Here is a 20,536-nt window from a genome sequence, read left to right as displayed (position 1 = left end):
AAGGGGTGCTTGTTGCTGGTTACTGTATGATGACTGAAATCGTGAAATGCCCTTAAACAATTATATAAACTGCAGAATGTTAAGTTGTCTAATACAAGCACGAATTGCATGTATTCAAACAGTGCTGCATGAGCTGACGGCGCCAGGGTTCAATGTCCAAAGCGCGAGGAAAATCTGCGCTGAATTAGTGTTATTCGTCAGTTGCTTAGTAACGTTTATACAAGGCATGTGACAATGCGATACGTGCAACAAACATTTCCCAAAATTCATAATGAGAATCATTTATAAATCTACTGTTGTCAACAAAAAGAAGCACTGAGCCTGAGGTCTTCATGCTGGTTTCTGCCAAAATAAAAGCGGAGAAAAAGCAAGAACTCCATCAACATTAATAAATTATATTATTGTAATTTTACTGTTGTTCTGTAAAATAAAATAAAAAACACAACAATAAGGATAATAATAATTACAACAGCTATATTAATACATTTATTATAGCATTCACACATAGTGTTCAAACTTGGATCTGTAATATTTTCTAAAGTTTTAAAAGAAGTCTCTTCTGCTCAGGAAGGCTGCATTTATTTGTACAGTAACAAAATGCATGTCTGATTCAAGAAGGGGGTCTCAAAAAGGCAAAAAAAATATTATTTTACTAACTAAGTTAAATTGTGTTTTATTTGTATAATATCTGCTAGAATGTTAAAAACTTTCAGTGTATTCAGTATTCAGCCTTCGGCCCAGTGTATCATTTTGTTTGCCTTCAGCCAAGAATGTTTTTCAGTGCATCCCTAAAATAAATAATCTGATATAGATATGGAGCAAAGGTATGTGGGGAAAATATATCCACAGTAAGGTGCACCAACAAGAAGTACTGAAGCATCTTGTGCCTGATGATTGCTCAATCATATTCAGGCTGTTTATAGGAATTTGTCATTTGTTATCTAGTCTTGCATAACAACCCACATCTGGGGAAAAATGCATAGATAACTACTTCAATGCACATGCCAAAATGTGTTTTTCAAGATACTAGCCTACTACTTCATAGCAAATTCATCAAGATTGCAAATGTAAACCTTCATTAAAAGAAGACATTTCCTGAATAAATGTGAGCTGTGAGTGGCCAATGCATTGCTAAAGTGTTTGTTTTTATCAAGATACTATGTGAGTCTCTTCAATATTCTGTTAGACAGATATTGAATTGTGCTTATTTCAGTAAATACCTGATCAAAATCATAAGTTTGATCTATTAGAAAAGTAAAAGCACAACTCTTCTCAACAAACCACACAATTTGAGGTAACAGTCGTGTTCATGTTCAATCATGTCATCCATCATGATGTTAATTACATAAAGAATCTCAAAGGTCTTCACAACAAATGGTCAAAATAAAAAGTTTTGTTTAACTTGAAGAAAGGGTGTCAGAAATATATAAATTTATTACTGGCTGTTTAAGGGGATGAATAAAGTCCTCCTGTAGTGAATCGATGCTCATTTTGTTCTTCTAATTCATGACCAGTGTTTTGTTTTGCTCTCTCCTCTGCACTTTTGCATTCGTTACTTCTCACCGGAGCTTACGTCCTACGTCATCTATTGTGAACATGTGTATGACAGGTATGACAGGTAGCAGAAGCTAGAGATTACGGTTTATAAAGATTTAAAGAGCACCTATCATGGAATCTTGAAATTTACCTTTCATGTAGTGTGTAACATAGATCTAAGTGAACAAAAACATCCTGCAAAGTTTGAAATATGACAGTGCACCGTATATAAAGTTATTGTCTTTCAAAAGTAAGAGTCGACTCTGAGTCATTTTTATGAATCGTTAGAAGACCGAAGCTTTTTCTCTGACTAGATGACGTCAACTTGTCAAGTTATTTGAATACGATACGCCCACTTATTGCGCTCCAAGACGCCAGTGAAAACTAGAAAACATCATGGCGACGAGACGCTGTGTTCTGAAGTGCGACTCAAAAGCAAACTTTTTATCATCTGCACAAGGATGAGCATTTGAAGACTAAGTGGCTACAATTCATATATACAACTGTACCACAGAAGTATAGTCCGAGCCTTGTGCTTTGTTCACGCCATTTTGAAGACGATTGCTTTACCAACTTAAATGCAATCAAACTTGGATTCGCGAGCCGGCTGATATTGAAGGAAGGTTCAGTTCCAAGTGTATTTGCATCAGCTTCCTCCTCCGTATCACAACCTGTAAGTGTTATTAATAATTGTTGCTTTTACGTTTTATGTAGCATTCTTAATAATTTTTTGGTTTGGTGTGTAAGCACCGTTTAGCTTCTAGGTCTTCAATGACAACTGTATTGAGATATGTGAATTGTTTGTCGTTGTGTTGTCTGATCAGTATTTTAAAGTTGCAAATTGTTTCTGTGTAGTTGTAGCCCCAGTTAAATAACTATTACTATGTTAATTTTTTTTTATATATGCTTTCTATCTTTTCAAAGTACATATAATGTGTTTCCAGGTAAAGCACAATATTACTGTCTTACTGAAGTAGTTCTAAAAATTCGCAGTGAACCTAAGAATATGTCGATTATTGTAGACTGACGTCGTACTAATTACTTTGTTTAATAATAAAGAATGTAGTGTAGCACACAGACTTTATAATAATTGTGAAACTGCTGTTTATTGTGCTGCACTGGCAGTAACAGGGTTAATGCGGGAGAGATGAGTGATTTCGGCTGGTGCTCCTGTGAGCGTCTTTTGTCTGTCGTTCTTCAAACATTACAGTAGACATATTTTGGTTTACAAACTGTATTGTTTAATCAGTTAGTCACGTTAGCACTCGGCTAACGTAACCACCTAGTGTTCACAGTTTAGCAGCTAAACTTTAGCTGTGGGCACGATTCGCTTGCATAAGTGTTTTTGTATTTTATGTCATTATAAGAACGGATTGATTATATTATTGTTTTATGTAAAGGTGCTTTGTCAATGGTAGCGCTGGCTAACTGGCTCAAGGACTCATCTCTGTGCCAATCACAACAGGTTTGGCCAGCTGACCAATCAGAGCAGAGTAGGCTTGAGGAAGGGAGGGGCTTTCTCCGAACTTGCTTGAAAACGAATCATTTCCTAATCATTGGCAAATGACTCTAATATTAAATGTATATTCTGAGAAAATTACAATGTTTTCTGATCTTAGATGCATTTAAACCTGTTGTAGGGCACTCCAACACAATATTAGGACACTTTAAAATACCATATGACCTGCTCTTTAAACATGGATATTTTTCTTACAAATGCACTGATTCACTTCAGGAGGTCTTTATTCACCCACTGGAGCCGTGTGTGACACTTTTTATGATGGACGGATGCACTTTATTGGACTTCTTTTGGACTATTGAAAAATAACACCCATTCACTGCCATTATAAAGCTTGGAAGAGCCAGAAAGTTTTTTAATATAACTCGGATTGTTTTCTTCTGAAAGAAGAAAGTCATATACACCTAGGATGACTCAAGGGTGAGTAAATCACAGAGTAAAATTTATACTCCACCCCAAAATTAAAATTTTGTCAATAATGTCGTTCCAAACCCGTTATTTCCAAAACAATCACTTACCCCCATGTCGTTCCAAACCCATAAAAGCTTTGTTCATCTTCGGAACACAATTTAAGATATTTTGGATGAAAACCGGGAGGCTTGAGACTGTCCCATACACTGCCAAGTAAATTACACCAAGTGATTAGTGACAAAAATTTTATTTTGGGTTGGAGTATCCCTTTAAGCCTTCTCCAAGCTGTGAGAATTCAATGTACTTTATTTCTTCTGACACACTTTTAGAAAAAAGGAAGGGACGGGGTGAAAGCACAATGTGTGTGTGGCTGGACAGGAAAAACGCAACCTTTTCCCGGCCGTATCCCTCTGACATTTATGGGGTAGAAAAACAGTGATCACCTGATGTTGTGGTACTGATACCCACCCTGAATGATTCCATTATGGCCGAGCTGAGCTGCTAGTGAGATGTTATGCTTTTCATTTACACTTCCATTAGTTTTGAGCCAGACTGCAGCCGCAGATACAGAGCTGCGCGTTCTATAATTAGCCCTTTAATTCAACATGACTGCACACTCTGTGGTTTTTCTCTTTTCCATTTCCAAGAGAGTTGATGTATGGAAGAAAAAGTGAAAAAAAAAACCAGAAGCTACATGATTCAGCACCATCTGACACCTTTAATGCCAAACTTTATGAAGACCTGCCACTGGAATCAGACCCGCGGTGATCATACTGTAGCGTTTTTCTGCTTATTGCTGTCTGTGTGGGCAACCTGGGAGGCTTCTAACTTTAGCTCATAGACAATGAAATACAAATTAATCTATACAAGTATACAGAGAAAATTTGAATTTTTAGGCCAGTGAAACCCAATTTAAAGCAATCCTTTTAAGTCTCAGAATTAAGAGAAAAACAAATTGTGAGAAAAAAATATTGCAATTTCCCTTTTATTTTTTTATTCTGTGGCCCAAAACAAGCTTCCTTAAGTATTATACTCATGAACACTGTATTAATGATTTGAACAACCTAATCTTTTGGGAAGAAGTGGAATTTGTCATAATTGGGTAAACTTCAATAGTGGTGAACAGAACTACAACAAATAATTTTTGCATTAATATTTGCTCCAATAGGAAAATAAATAAATCCATGACAGCGTTTCCATTCCAATACTGAGAGATTGATTATGGTGGTCAGAAGAGAGAAAAAATTTGCGATCACTACCTGAGCTGTTGTGTTTTAAAGACTTATGAAGCAGCATTAACCAGTTTTCTGTAATTGAATGCCAAGGTAATATAAGAAAATATAGTGTTATAAATGTCTTTTCTTTTAAAATGGAAAATGTCAAGTCTTTTTAAAATTGAAATGTAAGTAGCACTGCTGGTATTGCAACACTAATAATGTGTCATCACAGTCTGTGAAAATGTCCATCAGACAGTTTGCCTGGCTGACAATAAAATGGGTGAAAAAAAAAACCTAGAGATTTACACCAAAGAACTCAAGCAAGAATATCATAGAGACTGCGTTGGCTCTTTTGACTTATTGGGCCAATAAGAAACTAGTGCTGAAAAATAAATAAATAAATCAAAAAAAAAAAAGAGCTCAGAACACCACCAGTGCAACCAACCCACAACAAGTATAGTAAGTGCTTTCTATTATACAAATCAGGCATGACATGCCTCCAGGACAAAAACATTCTGAAACCTTAAAAAGTTCTTTAATCATCTGCATAATGCATCAGGTCCACTTTCGGAGCTGTGTAAGGTGTACGCTCATCTTATGGCACTTTACCACTGCATGGTACAGTACGGCTCACTTTGGGGTGATTTTCCACTGGGTACAGTACCTGGTACTTTTTTTTTAGTATCACCTCGGTTGAGGTTCCAAGTGAACCGTACCATTACCAAAACGTGACGTGTAAACTCTTCTATAATAGGAATAATAGGAGTAGGCCATATGAGCTAAAATTCATATTACGATATTTTACACTGTCCAGGCGATATAGATATTACATTGCAATATGAGGAAAAAAAATTGACCAAATGAGGGATTGGACATAGACCAGAAAAGTATTTTTTTTTATTGTGCCATTGTTTTTCTCAAAAAGTGCAAACGTGCAACACGAGGTAGGCTTGTATGAATTAAATTAAATACTGTGTGCTTGAGTAGGCCAGTGGTTCCCAAACTTTTTCTACTGGGCCCCCCTTTTGTAGTGAAAAATATTTTCAAGACCCCCCCACCCCCTCTTTTTTTTTGGAGTCTCTTATGCTCACCAAGGCTACATTTATTTATGAAAAATACAGTAATCACTGTGATATTGCAAAATATTGTCAATTTAAATTATCTATTTGAATGTTTTAACATATAGGCTCCTGTATTGATGTGATAAAAGCTGAATACTAAACTGCTGTGGAAACGCAAACCGAGCAGAGTTGTGCCGTACTGAGCCGTGCCGAACCGAGTCGTACCATGCAGTGGAAAAGCGCCATTAATTAGGACAGAACCTGCCATCGATAGTTCACAACAATGACACGGCCAAATAAGAGAGCAGGAGAAACAGATGGGAAATTCTGCTCTACCTTCCTGGCATATGGCAAAAATAACTGTTAATAAAGCATTTCAAACACCCTGGAGCTGACATACTTTGGGATGTCAGAAAGAATATGGCTAAAAAACATCTCGTCCAGAAGTCTGTGCTGAGGAAATATGGCGTGATACATTAGCTTCTGCCAAACACCAAAACAGAGCAAAAAAGACTCACACTAAAGTAGAGAAGTATAGCACATCAGGTTCAAACAGAGAACGTCAGATTCAGGCAAATACCGAACAGATCAAACTAGAATAAATGAATTCAGATCAGACTGAATTAGTGAAGTGGCTGCTTTGTTCACAATTAGGGCAGTTTTCTAAGATGCAGTTTTTCAACACAGAAACAGCTTTGTCAAGCAGAACTCAGAATAGATCTGTGAAATTAGTCATGAGACTCATTCCCCCATTTATTAGTGATATATGCCAACATCAGGGTGTTTATTATGAGGGAAACGTGACTCTATTAAGTTAACAATTCAACTTCATTGCAGCAAAACAAACCAACAAATTCCCACATGGCATTTGCCACATTCAGCACCTGATCCAAATAAGTCAAATCCCAGCAGCGTTATCCATCCTGAGCAGCAGGCCCTTTCCCAGCCTTATGCCGGATCACAGATTTAACACTGGTAAAATCTTAAGACCCTAGTAACAGCTGCCAGACCTCTGCATACCCACACCGCTGGACAGTGACGGATAGCGAGAGAAGAGCCAGCGTGATTGTTCCTTTGCCTGCAGGGAGTTACTGCATTATGCTCAAACTACAGTAACAACAATGACCCAGGACAACAGAAAAGCAATGTCTATTTCCATAAAGTTTAGACTAGAATCCTACATAGACCGTAAGGGGCACACGTCCAAAATCCCTCCGAGCTTCATTGTGGCATGCAAAAGAGTTTCTGCAAGTTTTATGGAGGAAAAATTAAGACATTTTTAAAGAAATAGTTCATCCCAAAAGATTTTATAAAGAAACAAATCCATCCTCAAGGTGTTTAACTATAAGCCAATACTTCTGAACAAAACAAGAGTCAATAATGCATAATAACACTTCCTTCAGGAAAAAGTCAATCCATATTAAAATCCACCAAAAGTTTTGTTTAGAACTGTTTTAGCTTGTAAACAGTGCTTGATTTGTGCATATTTCGCTCCTGATTCAGACAAGACAACTTTTCCACTTTCAACTTTTTTACTTGGTAGTTGAACTGGTAATCCCAACTTCAAGAAGTTAGGAGCACCAATAAAATTTAGAGAGACAATAAAAATGAAAATGAACAAGACGTTTATTTGGTCTATTACAGTCTGTATCTGTATCCATTTATAATAAGAGACAACCACAGCATTTTAATCATGATCCAAACAAAGATTCTGCACACATGAGCAGTTTCAGATGCAAATTAGAATGTATTATTTGAAAATCTTAATCAAAAACAGGCCTGACTTTAATTTTGTGAAATTATGCAACATAAAACATCTGCACAAAACAAACAGCAGACCATCTGAATGAGATGCAGATTCACTCTCTAACAGCAGGTGGCGCTGATGGAACAGCAGATACAGTGTTTCCTTGGGTACAGCTTTGTTCTTTATATGCAATATACAGAGGCAAGATGAGAAGAAAATGTCATTTAAACTTTTCTCAAGACAATCGGTTACCCTCAGAAATACATTCATTTAACCCCCCACTACCAATTCAGTATTTAGGATTTTCTTTCTATATTTTGCACATAGTGATCAGTATTTTCTTTTCTTTGCGTCCGTCTTCAGCGTGTCTGGCCTCTGTTAACGGCTGTTTACAGACTTCGCAATTTCAGAAAAGAGTTCGTTGGGACAAAAAAAAAAAAAATCCAGTTTGTCCAAGTCCAGAACAAAGATTGGTTGAAATAAAACAAAAAACGGTCGGTTTCCGAGTTAGCCCCCTGTCACGTGACAACTGAGTGCAGCGAAAGGGAGTAAATGATGGCTAATATAACAAATCTAAAATACGCATTAAAAGTTAAGAATGTAATGATGAAGCTTATTTGATTAGCCTATGTAACATTGGATAAACTGGTGGAGCGGTCACTGTATCGTCTTACAGCAGGTCGCACCACAACAATTATGTGCACTTGCCCAAATGCTCCCAAACATATTTTGGGGTCGCACAGATTACATTTTTGGAGCATATGCAATCAAAATGGTCGTAATTTCGAGCCCTGCTATGGACAGAGGACTTGTATTTCATGTGGATTACTTGTGGATTATTGTGATGTTTTTATCAGCTGTTTGGACTCTCATTCTGACGGCACCCATTCACTGCAGAGCATCCATTGCTGAGCAAGTGATCTGATGCTACATTTCTCCAAATCTGTTCAGATGAAGAAACAAACTCATCTACATCTTGGATGGCCTGAGGGTGAAGAAATTTTCAGTAAATTTTCATTTTTGGGTGAACTATTCCTTTAAGACCAAGTAAAGAAGATATAGGGAATAAATTGAAGGGAAACAATACATCTATAAGTTCTCTAAATGTAAATGTCTAGAAGCTCACAAGTTATAATAGCAACACTTCAGAATTAGAACAACAGATCTCCATACTTTTTAATTCATTTCCAAAGAATATGCTCCCAAACACTAGATTATGTAAATAACTTTTACTGTAGCTTTTGATAGCACTGCAAAAAAAAGTACTTTTTCAACTGAAAATGTCTAAAGATTCTTAAATCAAGATGCATTTACATGAAAAGCAAAATTACCTAAGATAAGATGTCTTTCTGAGAAAATGATTCAAATTAAGTTGTTGTTTTTTCTGTGAATGGGCTCTGAAAAATCAACTTAATTCAAATTGAAAACATATTTTCATATCTCACTGACAGCTATTGCTCTTGTTTTAAGCATAAACTCATTTAATTTTGTGACGTAATATCTTCATTTTGCAACTCAAGTAAATGTATCTTGATTTAAGGAAATTTAGATAATTGTATTGGAAAACAAGACATAAATACTGAGAAAGATATTCCACAATGACGTGCTACTCTTACCTTTTTAAGGCCTTAATTTCTGGAAGGGCAAATTAAGATTTTAAGATCGGCAGAAACCCTTCTTTAGTATACAAATAAATGCAAAATTAAAGACTCCACACATCTAAAGCACATTACGCCTATAATGAGAGCTGTAAGACTAAAAACGGTTTGGTGATTTAGTATTTGTTTTAGTCACGCCTGAACTGGCAGTGCATCGCACAGATGGTCTCCCATTATCAGGGCAGAGAGACAAAATATCTTTATTTTCCTTCACAAATAAAACATGCAATGGGTTATAACCTTCACAGATGGGTTAGGAGGAAAACAGCTCATTTACACAAACACAGAACTGGTCAGCACGCTAAACAATCACTGACCACCTCAACACAACTCATCAGAGACGAACACATCTGTTCCTCCAAATTCGTCACACAGATGACCGGCTGGACAGGCTCTGAATACCAGATGTAGATCTCCTGATTGGATCTAATCAATATCACCATGGTGATCTGACAAAACGATCATTCACAGATATTTATAATGTCTTCTATTCAGAATATGTGAAAAGAATATAACACTCGGACACTCGTTACCAGATACAATATGTTCTAATCAACAATATCAGGTATGATTTAATATCTGAAGATATCTTATGTTAAAATTCAGAATCTGATCTTCATAATGTGCAGAGCTTATTGTAAGGGTTTGATCTCTGAGTCAAACTTTGATTAAGAACAAATCTGATATTGGGAGTCTGTCAAGTGAGATCAGATCATAGCAGCAGCATGCATGCATGTAATATTCAATATCAATGAAATCAATATCAATTCTAAATATGAAAAAAAAAACAAATCAGGTTATTAAGAGAGTCATTACATCCTCAGTGTGTCTGTATTACAATATATCTGTTCACTGTCTGTTATTATTGATCATCATTATTTCAAAATTAGACTGTATCTGATATTGCTGATCGATTAGGTGTTATAAATTAATTACTAGATTAAAGAGTGCCTGCTATTGCTAATCAGATGATGAAATGTTACATATGAATAATAGCTCATATCAGTGTCTGTCTAATATTATTGAACATATCAAACGTTATGAGCAGATAAGAGTGTGAACAATATTATTAATCGGAGCAGAAGTTAGAAATAACAACAGTGTCTGATATTGATAGATATTAGATAGCATGCTATATATTAATAAATCAGATCAGTGTGATTCTGATATTATTGATCAGGGAAGATGTTAGGAATTAATGTCAGGATCAGAAAGTGTCTGATATTGGTGATCAGATTAAATGTTCTTAATATTTATGAGATGAGTGTGTGTGATATTTGTTGTTTAGGGGAGTCTGATTTGTTCAACGCGGCGTTTAAATGACCAACTTAACGTTACACTGATTCCCTGCAGTACTTTACACACACAGAGATCTAAAAATCAAACACATCCCTGCTAAACACCGATGTTATTCATCTTAGAGCAATATCACAACTATAATACTACCAATTTGAGATCAGTAATGTTTTTCTGCAGCTGTATGTTTGATGTTAGCCGCTGCTAACCGACCCGCTTTCGAACGACACAACCGTTATTTTACAGTAAGTTACCTCAGGATAAATCCATCAGAAATGACGTCGGTCCTCAAGCACTTCAGCTCCTCGGCGTGTCCATGGCGTCGGTAACGGACAGAAACGGCCCGGTAAACGGCTGCCGAAGACGTTCCGTCTCTGATGTGCAGCAAAACGCGTACGCGCTCCAACAGCAGACAGACAGCGAGCGGCGTTATGCGCGTGCGCGACGGCGAACCAGGAGCGCGCGAGCGCGTGCGCGTGCTGCCATCTAGCGCTCAGAGCGGAGGGCGCGAGAGTATGTTCACAAATATGTTTTTGGTATTATATCGGCATAAAATGAATTTATAATAATTAACTTACTGATAATCGTGTGTTTGCGTGTTTGATGTATTATAAACGGGCGGATCTAGTGAGAGGAGATTGTTTGAAACATGTATTTGCAGCTCCAGACCTGTAGGTGGCAATGTGAGCGCTGGTAGTCAGTATTGACTCCAGCAGAAGAAATGCGCTCATGTGTCTGATGTCTGCTGCTCCTCACATCTGAGCCATGGAAAGAAAACACATGTCTGCATTATCTATTTATCAGTCATTATCAGGAGGAACAAAACCACAGGTGCGGGTAAAACGGATGCTTATGAGGAATTGCATTTAAAAAAAAAAAAAAAAACTTTTTTACGAGGGAACATAACCATCATTTCAAAGTTGTTCATTAAGCTAATCAGTACTGCATTCTAATATAATGAATACACGCTGACTATAGAATATACTGTACATACTTTGAAAAAAAAAACAAAAAAAAAACTTCTCTGTTCTCTCGCTAACAAAACAGCAGTCTTTAGCTACCATTTAAATGAAACTATATAAAAAATATAATAATCATTAAAAAAAAAAACTGGTATACACTCATTCAAATATTCTTACTCAGATATTATCAGGGTTTTCAAACTGGGTGTGTGTGAAAAAGGTTAGACAAACAGTGTAAAAATATAGAAAATTAAATTGATTGTAATAAATCTAACAGTACAATACAATACAGTAATTAACATAATAGAAAATAATGTGTATTTGTAATATTAGTTTTCCACTGTATAAATGTGGTCTTTATTCATGAAAATATATAGCTGCCCTTTAGCTTCCAGGGTGATGACATTTGGGGGTCTAAATAAAAGAGTACAATGGTATTACCACCATTTTTTGTGAGGGCTGTAAATGTAATTGCATGACTTCTGCCTTTCAGGCAAACGCTCCGCCAGCGAAGAAAATCAAAAAGAAGGAGAATGGCATCCAACCAAACAAGAAATCCAATAAAAAGAAAAGAACGAGACTTCTGAAGTCCAGTATGAAGCTCAGCAGCAGTGATGAGGAGAAATCTAAAGCTGTAAGTGTCTAACCGTACGATGACAGATACAGGAGCATCTGAGTTTTGAAGCTCATGATCTTGTGTTTTTCCAGCAGAATGACTGTGAGACACGTAACGGTGAAGGATTTGACAGTCCAGCTCTTGATGTGCTCCTGACGGATCTGGCGAAGGTCAACAACAGCAGAGAAAGAGCTAACAGACTGTTCCAGTGGATTATTCACCCCGTCCAAGACAAGAGCTTCTTCAGGTGTGAGAGAATGCATTTTGTAACATTGTCACCGTTATTGAACTAAATTGTATAGAAGCTTGTTTTCACCACTGGATAAAATAAAAATAAAAAGATAATTGTAACTTTTTAACTCACAGTCGCTTGTTTATATCTGACCTAATTCTGACTTCTGACTTTTCTTCTCAGATATAAACTGGAAAGTCTGAATTGTGAGTTATAAACTTGCAATTGGGAGAAAAAAAGTCAGAACTGTGAGGTAAAAAGTAGCAATTACTGTGGTAGAAACACAAAAACAGAACGGCGAGTTTTAAAATCAGAATTCTGAGAAAAAAGTCAGAATTCTGAGTTCATATCTCACAATTCAGACTCTTTTTCTCTGAATTTCAAGTTAATATCTTGCAGTTTCTGTGTTTATATCTTGCAGTTCTGAGGAAAAAAAGTCAAAAAGTCTAAATTGTGAGATAAAAAGTAAAAACTTTTTTAATTTTGTCATTCTGTGATGGAAAAAGAGCTTGCATAGAACTGAGTCAGCATTGAGCTGAGTATTGGTTATATGGTCTTCTGTAGAGCTGCTTTACAGCCAGAATTAAAGTTGATTAAAGGGTTAGTTCACCCAAATATTAAAATGATGTCATTAATGACTCACCCTCATGTCGTTCCAAACCCGTGAGACCTCCGTTCATCTTCGGAACACAGTTTAAGATATTTTAGATTTAGTGCGAGAGTTTTCTGACCCTCCATTGAGAATGTATGTACGGTATACTGTCCACGTCCAGAAAGGTAATAAAAACATCTTCAAAGTAGTCCATGTGACATCAGAGGGGCCGTTAGAATTTTTTGAAGTGTTGAAAATACATTTTGGTCCAAAAAGAACAAAAATTAAGACTTTATTCAGCATTGTCTTCTCTTCCGGGTCTTGTGAACGCGACTGCTGTGACTGTCGCTTTGGATCAAAGGTGATACACAGGTCTTGTTCTTTCCACATTACAGAGAGAATTGGGAAAAGAAACCGATTCTTATCCAACGACAGAATCCAGACTATTACAAAGGACTCTTTTCGACGGCTGAGTTTGACCGCATCTTGAGAAATGTAAGCAGTTTTATTCTATGATTTAGAAAGAATCAGTGTCTCTAATGTCACTGTCAGATGTAATGATCAGCGGTTTGTTCAGAATGATGTTCAGTATGGAGTGAACCTGGACGTGACGAGCTACACAAACGGAAAAAGAGAGACACACAATCCTCCAGGAAGAGCTCTGCCGTACACGGTGTGGGATTTTTATGAGGTACAGTTCCCTAACACAGAATGATTTCTGAAGATCATGTGACACTGAAGACTGGAGTAATGATGCTGAAAATTCAGCTGCGCATCACAGGAATAAATTACATTTTACAATATATTCACATAGAAAACAGTTATTTTAAATTTTAATAATATTTCACAATATTACTGTTTTTACTGCATTTATGATCAAACAAACGCAGCCTTGTTGAGCAGAAGAGACGTCATTCTAAAACATTTGAAAATCCTTTCAACATCAAACTACACAATACAGCAGCATAAAGCTCAAGATATGCTGTCATGCAAACATTTCAAATTAAAATGAGGAGAACTTTCATTGCAGTATAAATAACACTTCTGTAAAGCCTCAATGTTTAAGTGTGAAGTGTATTCACAGATGTGTTTTTTCTTCTGTTGTCAGAGCGGCTGTTCTCTCCGAATGCTCAATCCTCAAGCGTTTTCCTCCACTGTGTGGCAAGTGCTCTCTATTCTTCAGGAGAAGTTTGGCAGTATGGCGGGCGCAAATGTGTATGTGACGATTCAGAAACACTATTTTATTACATTCTTGTTAAAATCTCTGGCGGTTAGCTTTTAACTGTAACATGATTTCCAGATATCTGACACCAGCGAGGACGCAGGGTTTTGCTCCTCACTATGACGATATAGAGGCATTCATTTTGCAGTTGGAGGGCAAAAAGCACTGGAGAGTGTACAACCCTCGGTGAGTGATCAGTTATGCTTTAAAGTAATAGTTCAACCAATAATGAACATTTCCTGAAAATGTTTTCACCCTCAGGCTATTCAAGATTTAGATGAGTTTGTTTCTTCATCAGATTTGGAGAAATGTAGTATTGCATCACTTGCTCACTGCAAGTGAATGGGTGCCGTCAGAATGAGAGTCCAAACATCTGATAAAAACATCACAATAATCCACACCACTCCAGTCCATCAGTTAATGTCTTGTGAAGTGGAGTGGTGTGGATTATTGTGATGTTTTTATCAGATGTTTGGACTCTCATTCTGACGGCACCCATTCACTTGCAGTGAGCAAGTGATGCAATACTACATTTCTCCAAATCTGTTCCCATGAAGAAACAAACTCATCTACATCTTGGATGGCATGATGGTGAGTAAATTGCAAAATTAAATTTTTGGGTGAAGTAGTCCTCTAAACTTCAGCTGTCATGTCCATAAAAAAAAATATTTTTGTACATCTGTCGTCCCTCAGATCTGAAGATGAAGTGTTGCCACTGGTGTCCAGTCGTAAGTACAGTCTTTATATACATGGCTGGTCATATCAAGAAGTGTTGTATAAATTATAAAGGGGATAAACTCTCTCTCTGATGCATTTCTCCTCAAGCTAATTTCAGTCAGGACGAGATCGGGCAGCCCATCATGGACGTGGTTCTGGAAGCTGGCGATCTGCTGTATTTTCCTCGTGGCTTCATTCATCAGGGTGACTGTCTGCCTGACGCTCACTCGATGCACATCACCGTCTCCTCCTACCAGAGGAACAGCTGGGGAGACCTGCTCCTCAAAGTACGACCCTTCACTTCTGAGTCTGTGCTGTAAATGAATCCGAAAGAATCAGTGATGGATGTCGCGTGATAAGCGAATCTCACAAAATGAATCAAGCACACTTAACATCCCCCTTTCCTGTGAAATGTGAACTAGATATTTCTATGTAAGAGTCAGCCTGATTAGATATCATCACTCCAGTGGATGTATTTGATTTGCAGTTGAAGCCAGCGGCTCTGGAGATCGCGATGGAGGAAGACGTTGAGTTCAGGAAGGGACTGCCGCTCGATTACCTTCAGTTCATGGGAGTGCAGAACTCTGAGAAGGTACGCGTGTTTCTGCTTCATTAATACACAGGCAGTTCGTTCCTGAGCTGTAGCGACACACAGATCACTTGTGCGTGTGAGCAGGAAGACCCACGGAGAGACAAATTCATTGCACATATCGAGGGCCTGCTGAAGAAACTGGTCAAGTATGCGCCAGTCGATGCTGCTGTGGATCAGAAAGCCAGAGACTTCCTGCACGACTGCCTTCCGCCGGTGCTGAGCGCTGGTGAGTCTCACACTAACACCTCTACTCAAGGACAGCTGCGGTGCTTTTCTTTAAAATATCCCTTTTGAAAGGTCAGACATATAAACTTAAACCAGTTCTGTAAGTTTCAGTAAAGGTTTGTCTGATAAATGTCTAAATATATACCAGTTTTACAGAAATAAGAGTTCATCAGGTATTTGTGTTGTGTCAGATATTGCAGTGATACAATCTGTTTTATACTGTATGTTACTGTAAATCTCTCATCTCAGTATTTATCTCAGAATTGTGAGTTTATATCTCCAAATTGCATGTTTAAAATTTTGAGTTTACATCTCACTGTTCTGAAATTTTTCTTGGAATTTTGAGTTTACAATTCACAATTAAGACTTTTTTTATCAGAATTTTCACTTTACATCTCACAATTTTTCTCTAAATTTTGAGTTTATATCTTGCGATTCTGACTTTTTTCTTTTAATTTTCACTTTACATTTAGCAATTATGACTTCTTTTGCTCAGAATTTTGAGTTTAAATCCTACAATGCAAAATTTTTATTCAGAATTTTGAGTTTACATTCCCCAATTCTGACTTTTTTCTCTGAATTTTGAGCTTATATCTTGCGATTCTGACTTTTTTTCTTTACATTTTCAGTTTACATCTCACAGTTGACTTTTTTCTCATAATTTTCTATTTAAATCTCACAATTATGAATTTTTGTTGTCTAAATTTTGAGTTTATATCTTGCAATTCTGACTTTTTTCTTTTAATTTTCACTTTACATTTACAAATAATAACTCCTTTTCCCAAAAATTTTAATTTAAAATCCTACAATGCAAAATTTTTATTCAGAATTTTGAGTTTGCGTTCCCCAATTCTGGCTTTTTTTTCTCAGAATTTTAAATTTACATCTCACAATTCTTTTATATTTCATAATTGTTTTTTTTTTTTTTTTTTTTTTTTTTGTAAATGACTTTTCTTCTCGCTTCTTTGCTAACTCACAATTGTGACTTTTTTCCTCAGAATCTCACAATTCTGAGTTTGTATCTCATAATTCATATCAGAATTGTAAGAAAAGTATGAATTTGTGAAATATACACTCAAGAACTGTAAGGAAAAAGTAAGAATTTTGAGGGAAATAAAACTCGCTATTACATTCCATAGGATTAAAATTCAAATATTCATTCAGTAAAATGCATTTGTGTGTGTTTTGTAGAGGAGAAGGCCAGCAGTGTGTACGGGGCTCCTGCTCGATGGGGAGACGGTGAGGCCCTTGATGTGACTGTTCAACTGAAGGGCCAAACCCAAATCAGACTCTTAGGGGCCGGAGCTGCAAGGTACCAATACACAGTATTTTATATAAACCTGATCAGTCTTCTCAGTCTGGTATTGTAAGTTGCATAAAGTGAATTTGTATCCTGAACTGAATGTGATGAGAGAACATATACATTCATAAGATATACATTCAGTTTGTTGTAATAAATAGTATTTTAATGTATTAAAATAACATGTTTTGATAGGTTGTGCAGTGATGGAGACACTGTGTCTCTTTTTTACACTTCTGAGAACTCTAGAGTCTATCATAAAGAAGAACCCAAGAGCACTGAGATGAAAGCAGAGGTAAACACGTGCTCTTGTCTGAAATGACTGCAGCTTTGACCGTCTTTCAGTATTTGACTGACCGTGTTTCTCTTTAACAGCACATAGATGCCATGGAGTTTCTGATTCATTCATATCCCAAGTTTGTTTCTGTGGCCAGTTTGCCTTGTGAGACAATGGAGGCAAAGGTACTGCATGCATTTGTTTTATACTTAAGGACTTTAGCCATTCATGACCTGTTCAAACTGTTTTTATATATTAATGCGTGTATATTATAGTGAGTTTGAAATTAATGTCATTTTGCAGATGTCTCTGGCTGAGCTGCTCTTTGAGAAGGGACTGATCCACACAGCCGAACCTTTGACAGCTGAATAAAACCAGTGTTTTGTGTCATATGCTTATCATCTGTTGTAACTACACTATGTATAAAACATCTTTAGAAAGCAAACCAAGTGTATTTTTGAAGTTTCTTTATCCTGTTGACCAGTTATGGTAAGTCTGAAAATAAATAAATGAAACAAATTTGTATGTGTGTATACAGAATTGCTCAAATTGAGCTTAAAATGTTGCTATACATTGAAAAGGCCATCCATACATTTTGGGAAAAACAAACACTTATAAATTCGTTCCGTCTGTTATAGTTACACCAGTGCAAAAACAGTTTAGCATTGGTGGCTTCTAACTACATGTGTGACCCTGGACCACAAAACCAGTCCTAAGAGTCAATTTTTTGAAATTGAAATTTATACATCATCTGAAAGCTGAATAAATAAGCTTTCCATTGATGTATGGTTTATGATGGGACATGCAAAAATCAAAATACTGAGAAAATCTCCTTTAAAGTTGTCCAAATGAAGTTCTTAGCCATGCATATTACTAATCAATAATTAAGTTTTGATATATTTACGGTAGGAAATTTACTAAATATCTTCATGGAACATGATCTTTACTTAATATCCTAATGATTTTTGGCATAAAAGAAAAATCTATAATTTTAACCCATACAATGTATTTTTTTGCTATTGCTACAAATATCCCCCAGAGACTTAAGACTGCTTTTGTGCTCCAGGGTCACATATGCTATTGCATTCCAATATATATATATAAAGGTTATTACAGCAGGTATTATTTTGGCCAAATTTTCTTAACAGGCCAAGTAAAGCCAGATAGGAAATCAAAATTATGTGAAATTATCAAAACATACGTTTCAGCAAAAACACATCAAATCAGGACATATTTGACATTTAATAACCTGATGACTCTGATGTGGAGCGGGAGTTTGGACTGAATAGAAACCAGCCAACTTATAAAATCTCCCATCACTCGTCCTTAATCCGTTTAATCCCAAATTGTTCCCAGACATGAAAATATCCAAATGATGTGTCATTAGTAACCCTTTGAAATAATCAATAATTTTTTTTAAAAAATTTTTTGGAAAAGTGTGTGAAAAATTGTTTTATGTTCGGTCACAGGGATAAGGTGAGTACTAAATGAACATATTTCTGCAGTCATAAAAATGGTTGTATGTCTTAGCCCAGCTATTTTAAACAGTTTGATCACATTCTAGGGTTACTATTATGCATACAAAAAACCTTATGCAACATTGATAGGAACATTGAGACAAAAAAAAAAAAAAAAAGTTACTTTTTTGTGAAATATAACATCAAATTTTTATATTAATGCTTTGAGTATAAAAACAACATTATTGTAATTTTTTGTAACATTTGAATTTTTAGTTTAGTGCAATATTTTGTCAATGCAACATTTTATTGTCATTTTCACCAGCAACTGCAACTGGATTTATATTGTATACCTAAGTTCACTGTTATCCCACCGGTCACTATTGTGACCATCAACATTTTACTCCTTCTATGATCAAACTCAACAAACTAAATATATGTGAATGCATATATTAATACTAGACACCCTAAAGAACATGTTTACCAAAAATCTTTGTCATATCTTTATGATGACATACTTTACTAGCCTTTAGTTTTGGAACTTTGATGCAGCCATCATCTTCTCAAGGTGCAAACAGGAAATAAACTGCTCTGGTCATGTGACAATTTGCACTAATCATGTGAAACTGCACATATTTAATTGAGACCCTTTATTTTTTCCATATTTGCCGGAAGTGCACTAAAACATCAGTCAGTAAGGTTTCTAGATCTATAAAAAAAAAAACCTTTTAAAAAACTAAATAAGCATTCAATAAAAAAAAAAACTACTTATGGAACTAAATGCAAAATTTATTGCGCCAACACGCTTGCAATCAGAAACACGGTGGACAGAGGGTCCAATAAATATGCAGGAGTCTCACTTCCAGGTGTATTCCTCACCGGGCTTCAGTTCCCTGAAATCAGAAAGTTACAGATTCAGAAATACTTTATTTATAAAGACACGCTCTGGTTTTAAGACGCCTTTATAAGAAGTGGTGTGACCTGCTGTATAAAGCACTCTTGTTCCTGAACGCCGTGAGTTTCTGGTCATTCCATCGGTCCAGATAAACCCCGATCACGAAACCCAGGGGGACCAGGATATTGACCCAGTGCTCACGGACTGCTGCTGCGAAGTTCACCATGATGCCTGTGATTAAAGAAAACACGGTAGCACTTTACAATAAGCTTCCAACAGTTAATGTATTAACAAACAATGCATTTATTACAGTATTTTTTTTTATGTTAAGTCAAAAAAAATCACTTGTTCACTGTTCGTTCATGTTAATTCACAGTGCATTAGAGAATGTTAACAAGCACAATTTTTGTTTTTAATAATGCATTAGTTAATGTTGAAATTAACTAAGATTAATAAATACTGTAGAAGTATTATTCATGCTTAGTTCATGCTTAGTTAACTAATAAACCTTACTGTAAAGTGTTACCGCAAACAGACATACATTGAGTTCAATGATTAAATGGAACATCGAAATATAAACGTCATAATGAAAGCAATCGTCACTTATATAAATGTTTGTGTTGATGTAAAGGTGACTGCTCCGGGCCTGAGTCCACACTATCTGTTACTGTCCTCACATAAACACGGGATTTTAATACCATTACGTCTGCAGAAAACTCTTATAAACGTTTACTTAACTTTAATACTCACAATTAAGTATAAAACACGTTTATTAATTGAATATATATTTATTTAAAGTAATTTACCTTCCGTTAGTTTCCTCTGTGTGTTATTAGCACAGCAGCATTAGCAGGACTGTACCAACTATCAAGGGGAGGTGCTAATTTTCCCTTCCACAACATTAAAACGTTTCTATTTTTATTTTTATTTTTTTTAAATATGCTACATTGATATAGGTGAGATATAATAAAAATAAAAAAAAAAAAAAAAAAAAAAAAATAATA

At 36.1% G+C, this 20,536-nt stretch overlaps 3 protein-coding genes across 5 annotated transcripts in view; 1 reads left to right on the top strand and 2 right to left on the bottom strand.

Moving 5' to 3' along the window:
* The window catches only part of LOC109112811 (exostosin-like 3), a 29,010-nt gene extending 18,133 nt beyond the window's left edge, over positions 1-10,877 (bottom strand). The window contains exon 1 of the mRNA XM_042778383.1: positions 10,700-10,877. The gene's annotated coding sequence lies outside the window, so the exon portion shown is untranslated. The remainder of the gene's footprint in view (positions 1-10,699) is intronic.
* Positions 10,878-11,124: 247 nt separating this feature from the next.
* Positions 11,125-17,701, top strand: LOC109068503 (ribosomal oxygenase 1). 3 transcript variants are annotated; one of them, XM_042778400.1, is made up of 15 exons: positions 11,125-11,276; positions 11,901-12,041; positions 12,116-12,270; positions 13,243-13,342; positions 13,425-13,538; positions 13,956-14,062; positions 14,148-14,255; positions 14,763-14,797; positions 14,895-15,073; positions 15,274-15,378; positions 15,463-15,604; positions 16,795-16,915; positions 17,099-17,198; positions 17,279-17,365; positions 17,484-17,701. In XM_042778400.1, exons 1-15 carry the CDS (start codon positions 11,211-11,213, stop codon positions 17,550-17,552), a joined length of 1,629 nt encoding a protein of 542 aa, XP_042634334.1. In that variant the 5' UTR covers positions 11,125-11,210; the 3' UTR covers positions 17,553-17,701. The 3 variants fall into 3 exon arrangements, with proteins under 3 accessions (XP_042634334.1, XP_042634333.1, XP_042634332.1); XM_042778399.1 differs by having other exon boundaries at positions 11,130-11,282; positions 12,119-12,270; XM_042778398.1 differs by having other exon boundaries at positions 11,133-11,282.
* Positions 17,702-19,405: 1,704 nt separating this feature from the next.
* On the bottom strand, positions 19,406-20,423 carry LOC109068505 (NADH dehydrogenase [ubiquinone] 1 beta subcomplex subunit 1-like). The gene is made up of 3 exons (XM_042778414.1): positions 20,339-20,423; positions 19,619-19,763; positions 19,406-19,530 (listed from the first exon to the last, which is right to left on the bottom strand). Exons 2-3 carry the CDS (start codon positions 19,756-19,758, stop codon positions 19,494-19,496), a joined length of 177 nt encoding a protein of 58 aa, XP_042634348.1. The 5' UTR covers positions 19,759-19,763; positions 20,339-20,423; the 3' UTR covers positions 19,406-19,493.
* Positions 20,424-20,536: the final 113 nt, after the last annotated feature.

This window comes from Cyprinus carpio, chromosome A20 (genome assembly GCF_018340385.1).
Source record: "Cyprinus carpio isolate SPL01 chromosome A20, ASM1834038v1, whole genome shotgun sequence".
NCBI classification, from domain to species: domain Eukaryota; kingdom Metazoa; phylum Chordata; class Actinopteri; order Cypriniformes; family Cyprinidae; genus Cyprinus; species Cyprinus carpio.
The sequence above is the reverse complement of the archived record's forward strand: the minus strand, read 5'-3'. Positions and strand labels throughout refer to the sequence as shown.

Bases quoted from the DNA above. Each gene is read 5' to 3' on its own strand.
- LOC109068503 (XM_042778398.1), top strand. From the start codon at position 11,211: ATGGAAAGAAAACACATGTCTGCATTATCTATTTATCAGTCATTATCA. The intron at 12,271-13,242 runs GTGTGAGAGAAT...TCCACATTACAG, and splicing joins CAAGACAAGAGCTTCTTCAG to AGAGAATTGGGAAAAGAAAC. The intron at 16,916-17,098 runs GTACCAATACAC...ATGTTTTGATAG, and splicing joins TTAGGGGCCGGAGCTGCAAG to GTTGTGCAGTGATGGAGACA.
- LOC109068505 (XM_042778414.1), bottom strand. From the start codon at position 19,758: ATGGTGAACTTCGCAGCAGCAGTCCGTGAGCACTGGGTCAATATCCTG. The intron at 19,531-19,618 runs GTCACACCACTT...TTCTGATTTCAG, and splicing joins AAGAGTGCTTTATACAGCAG to GGAACTGAAGCCCGGTGAGG.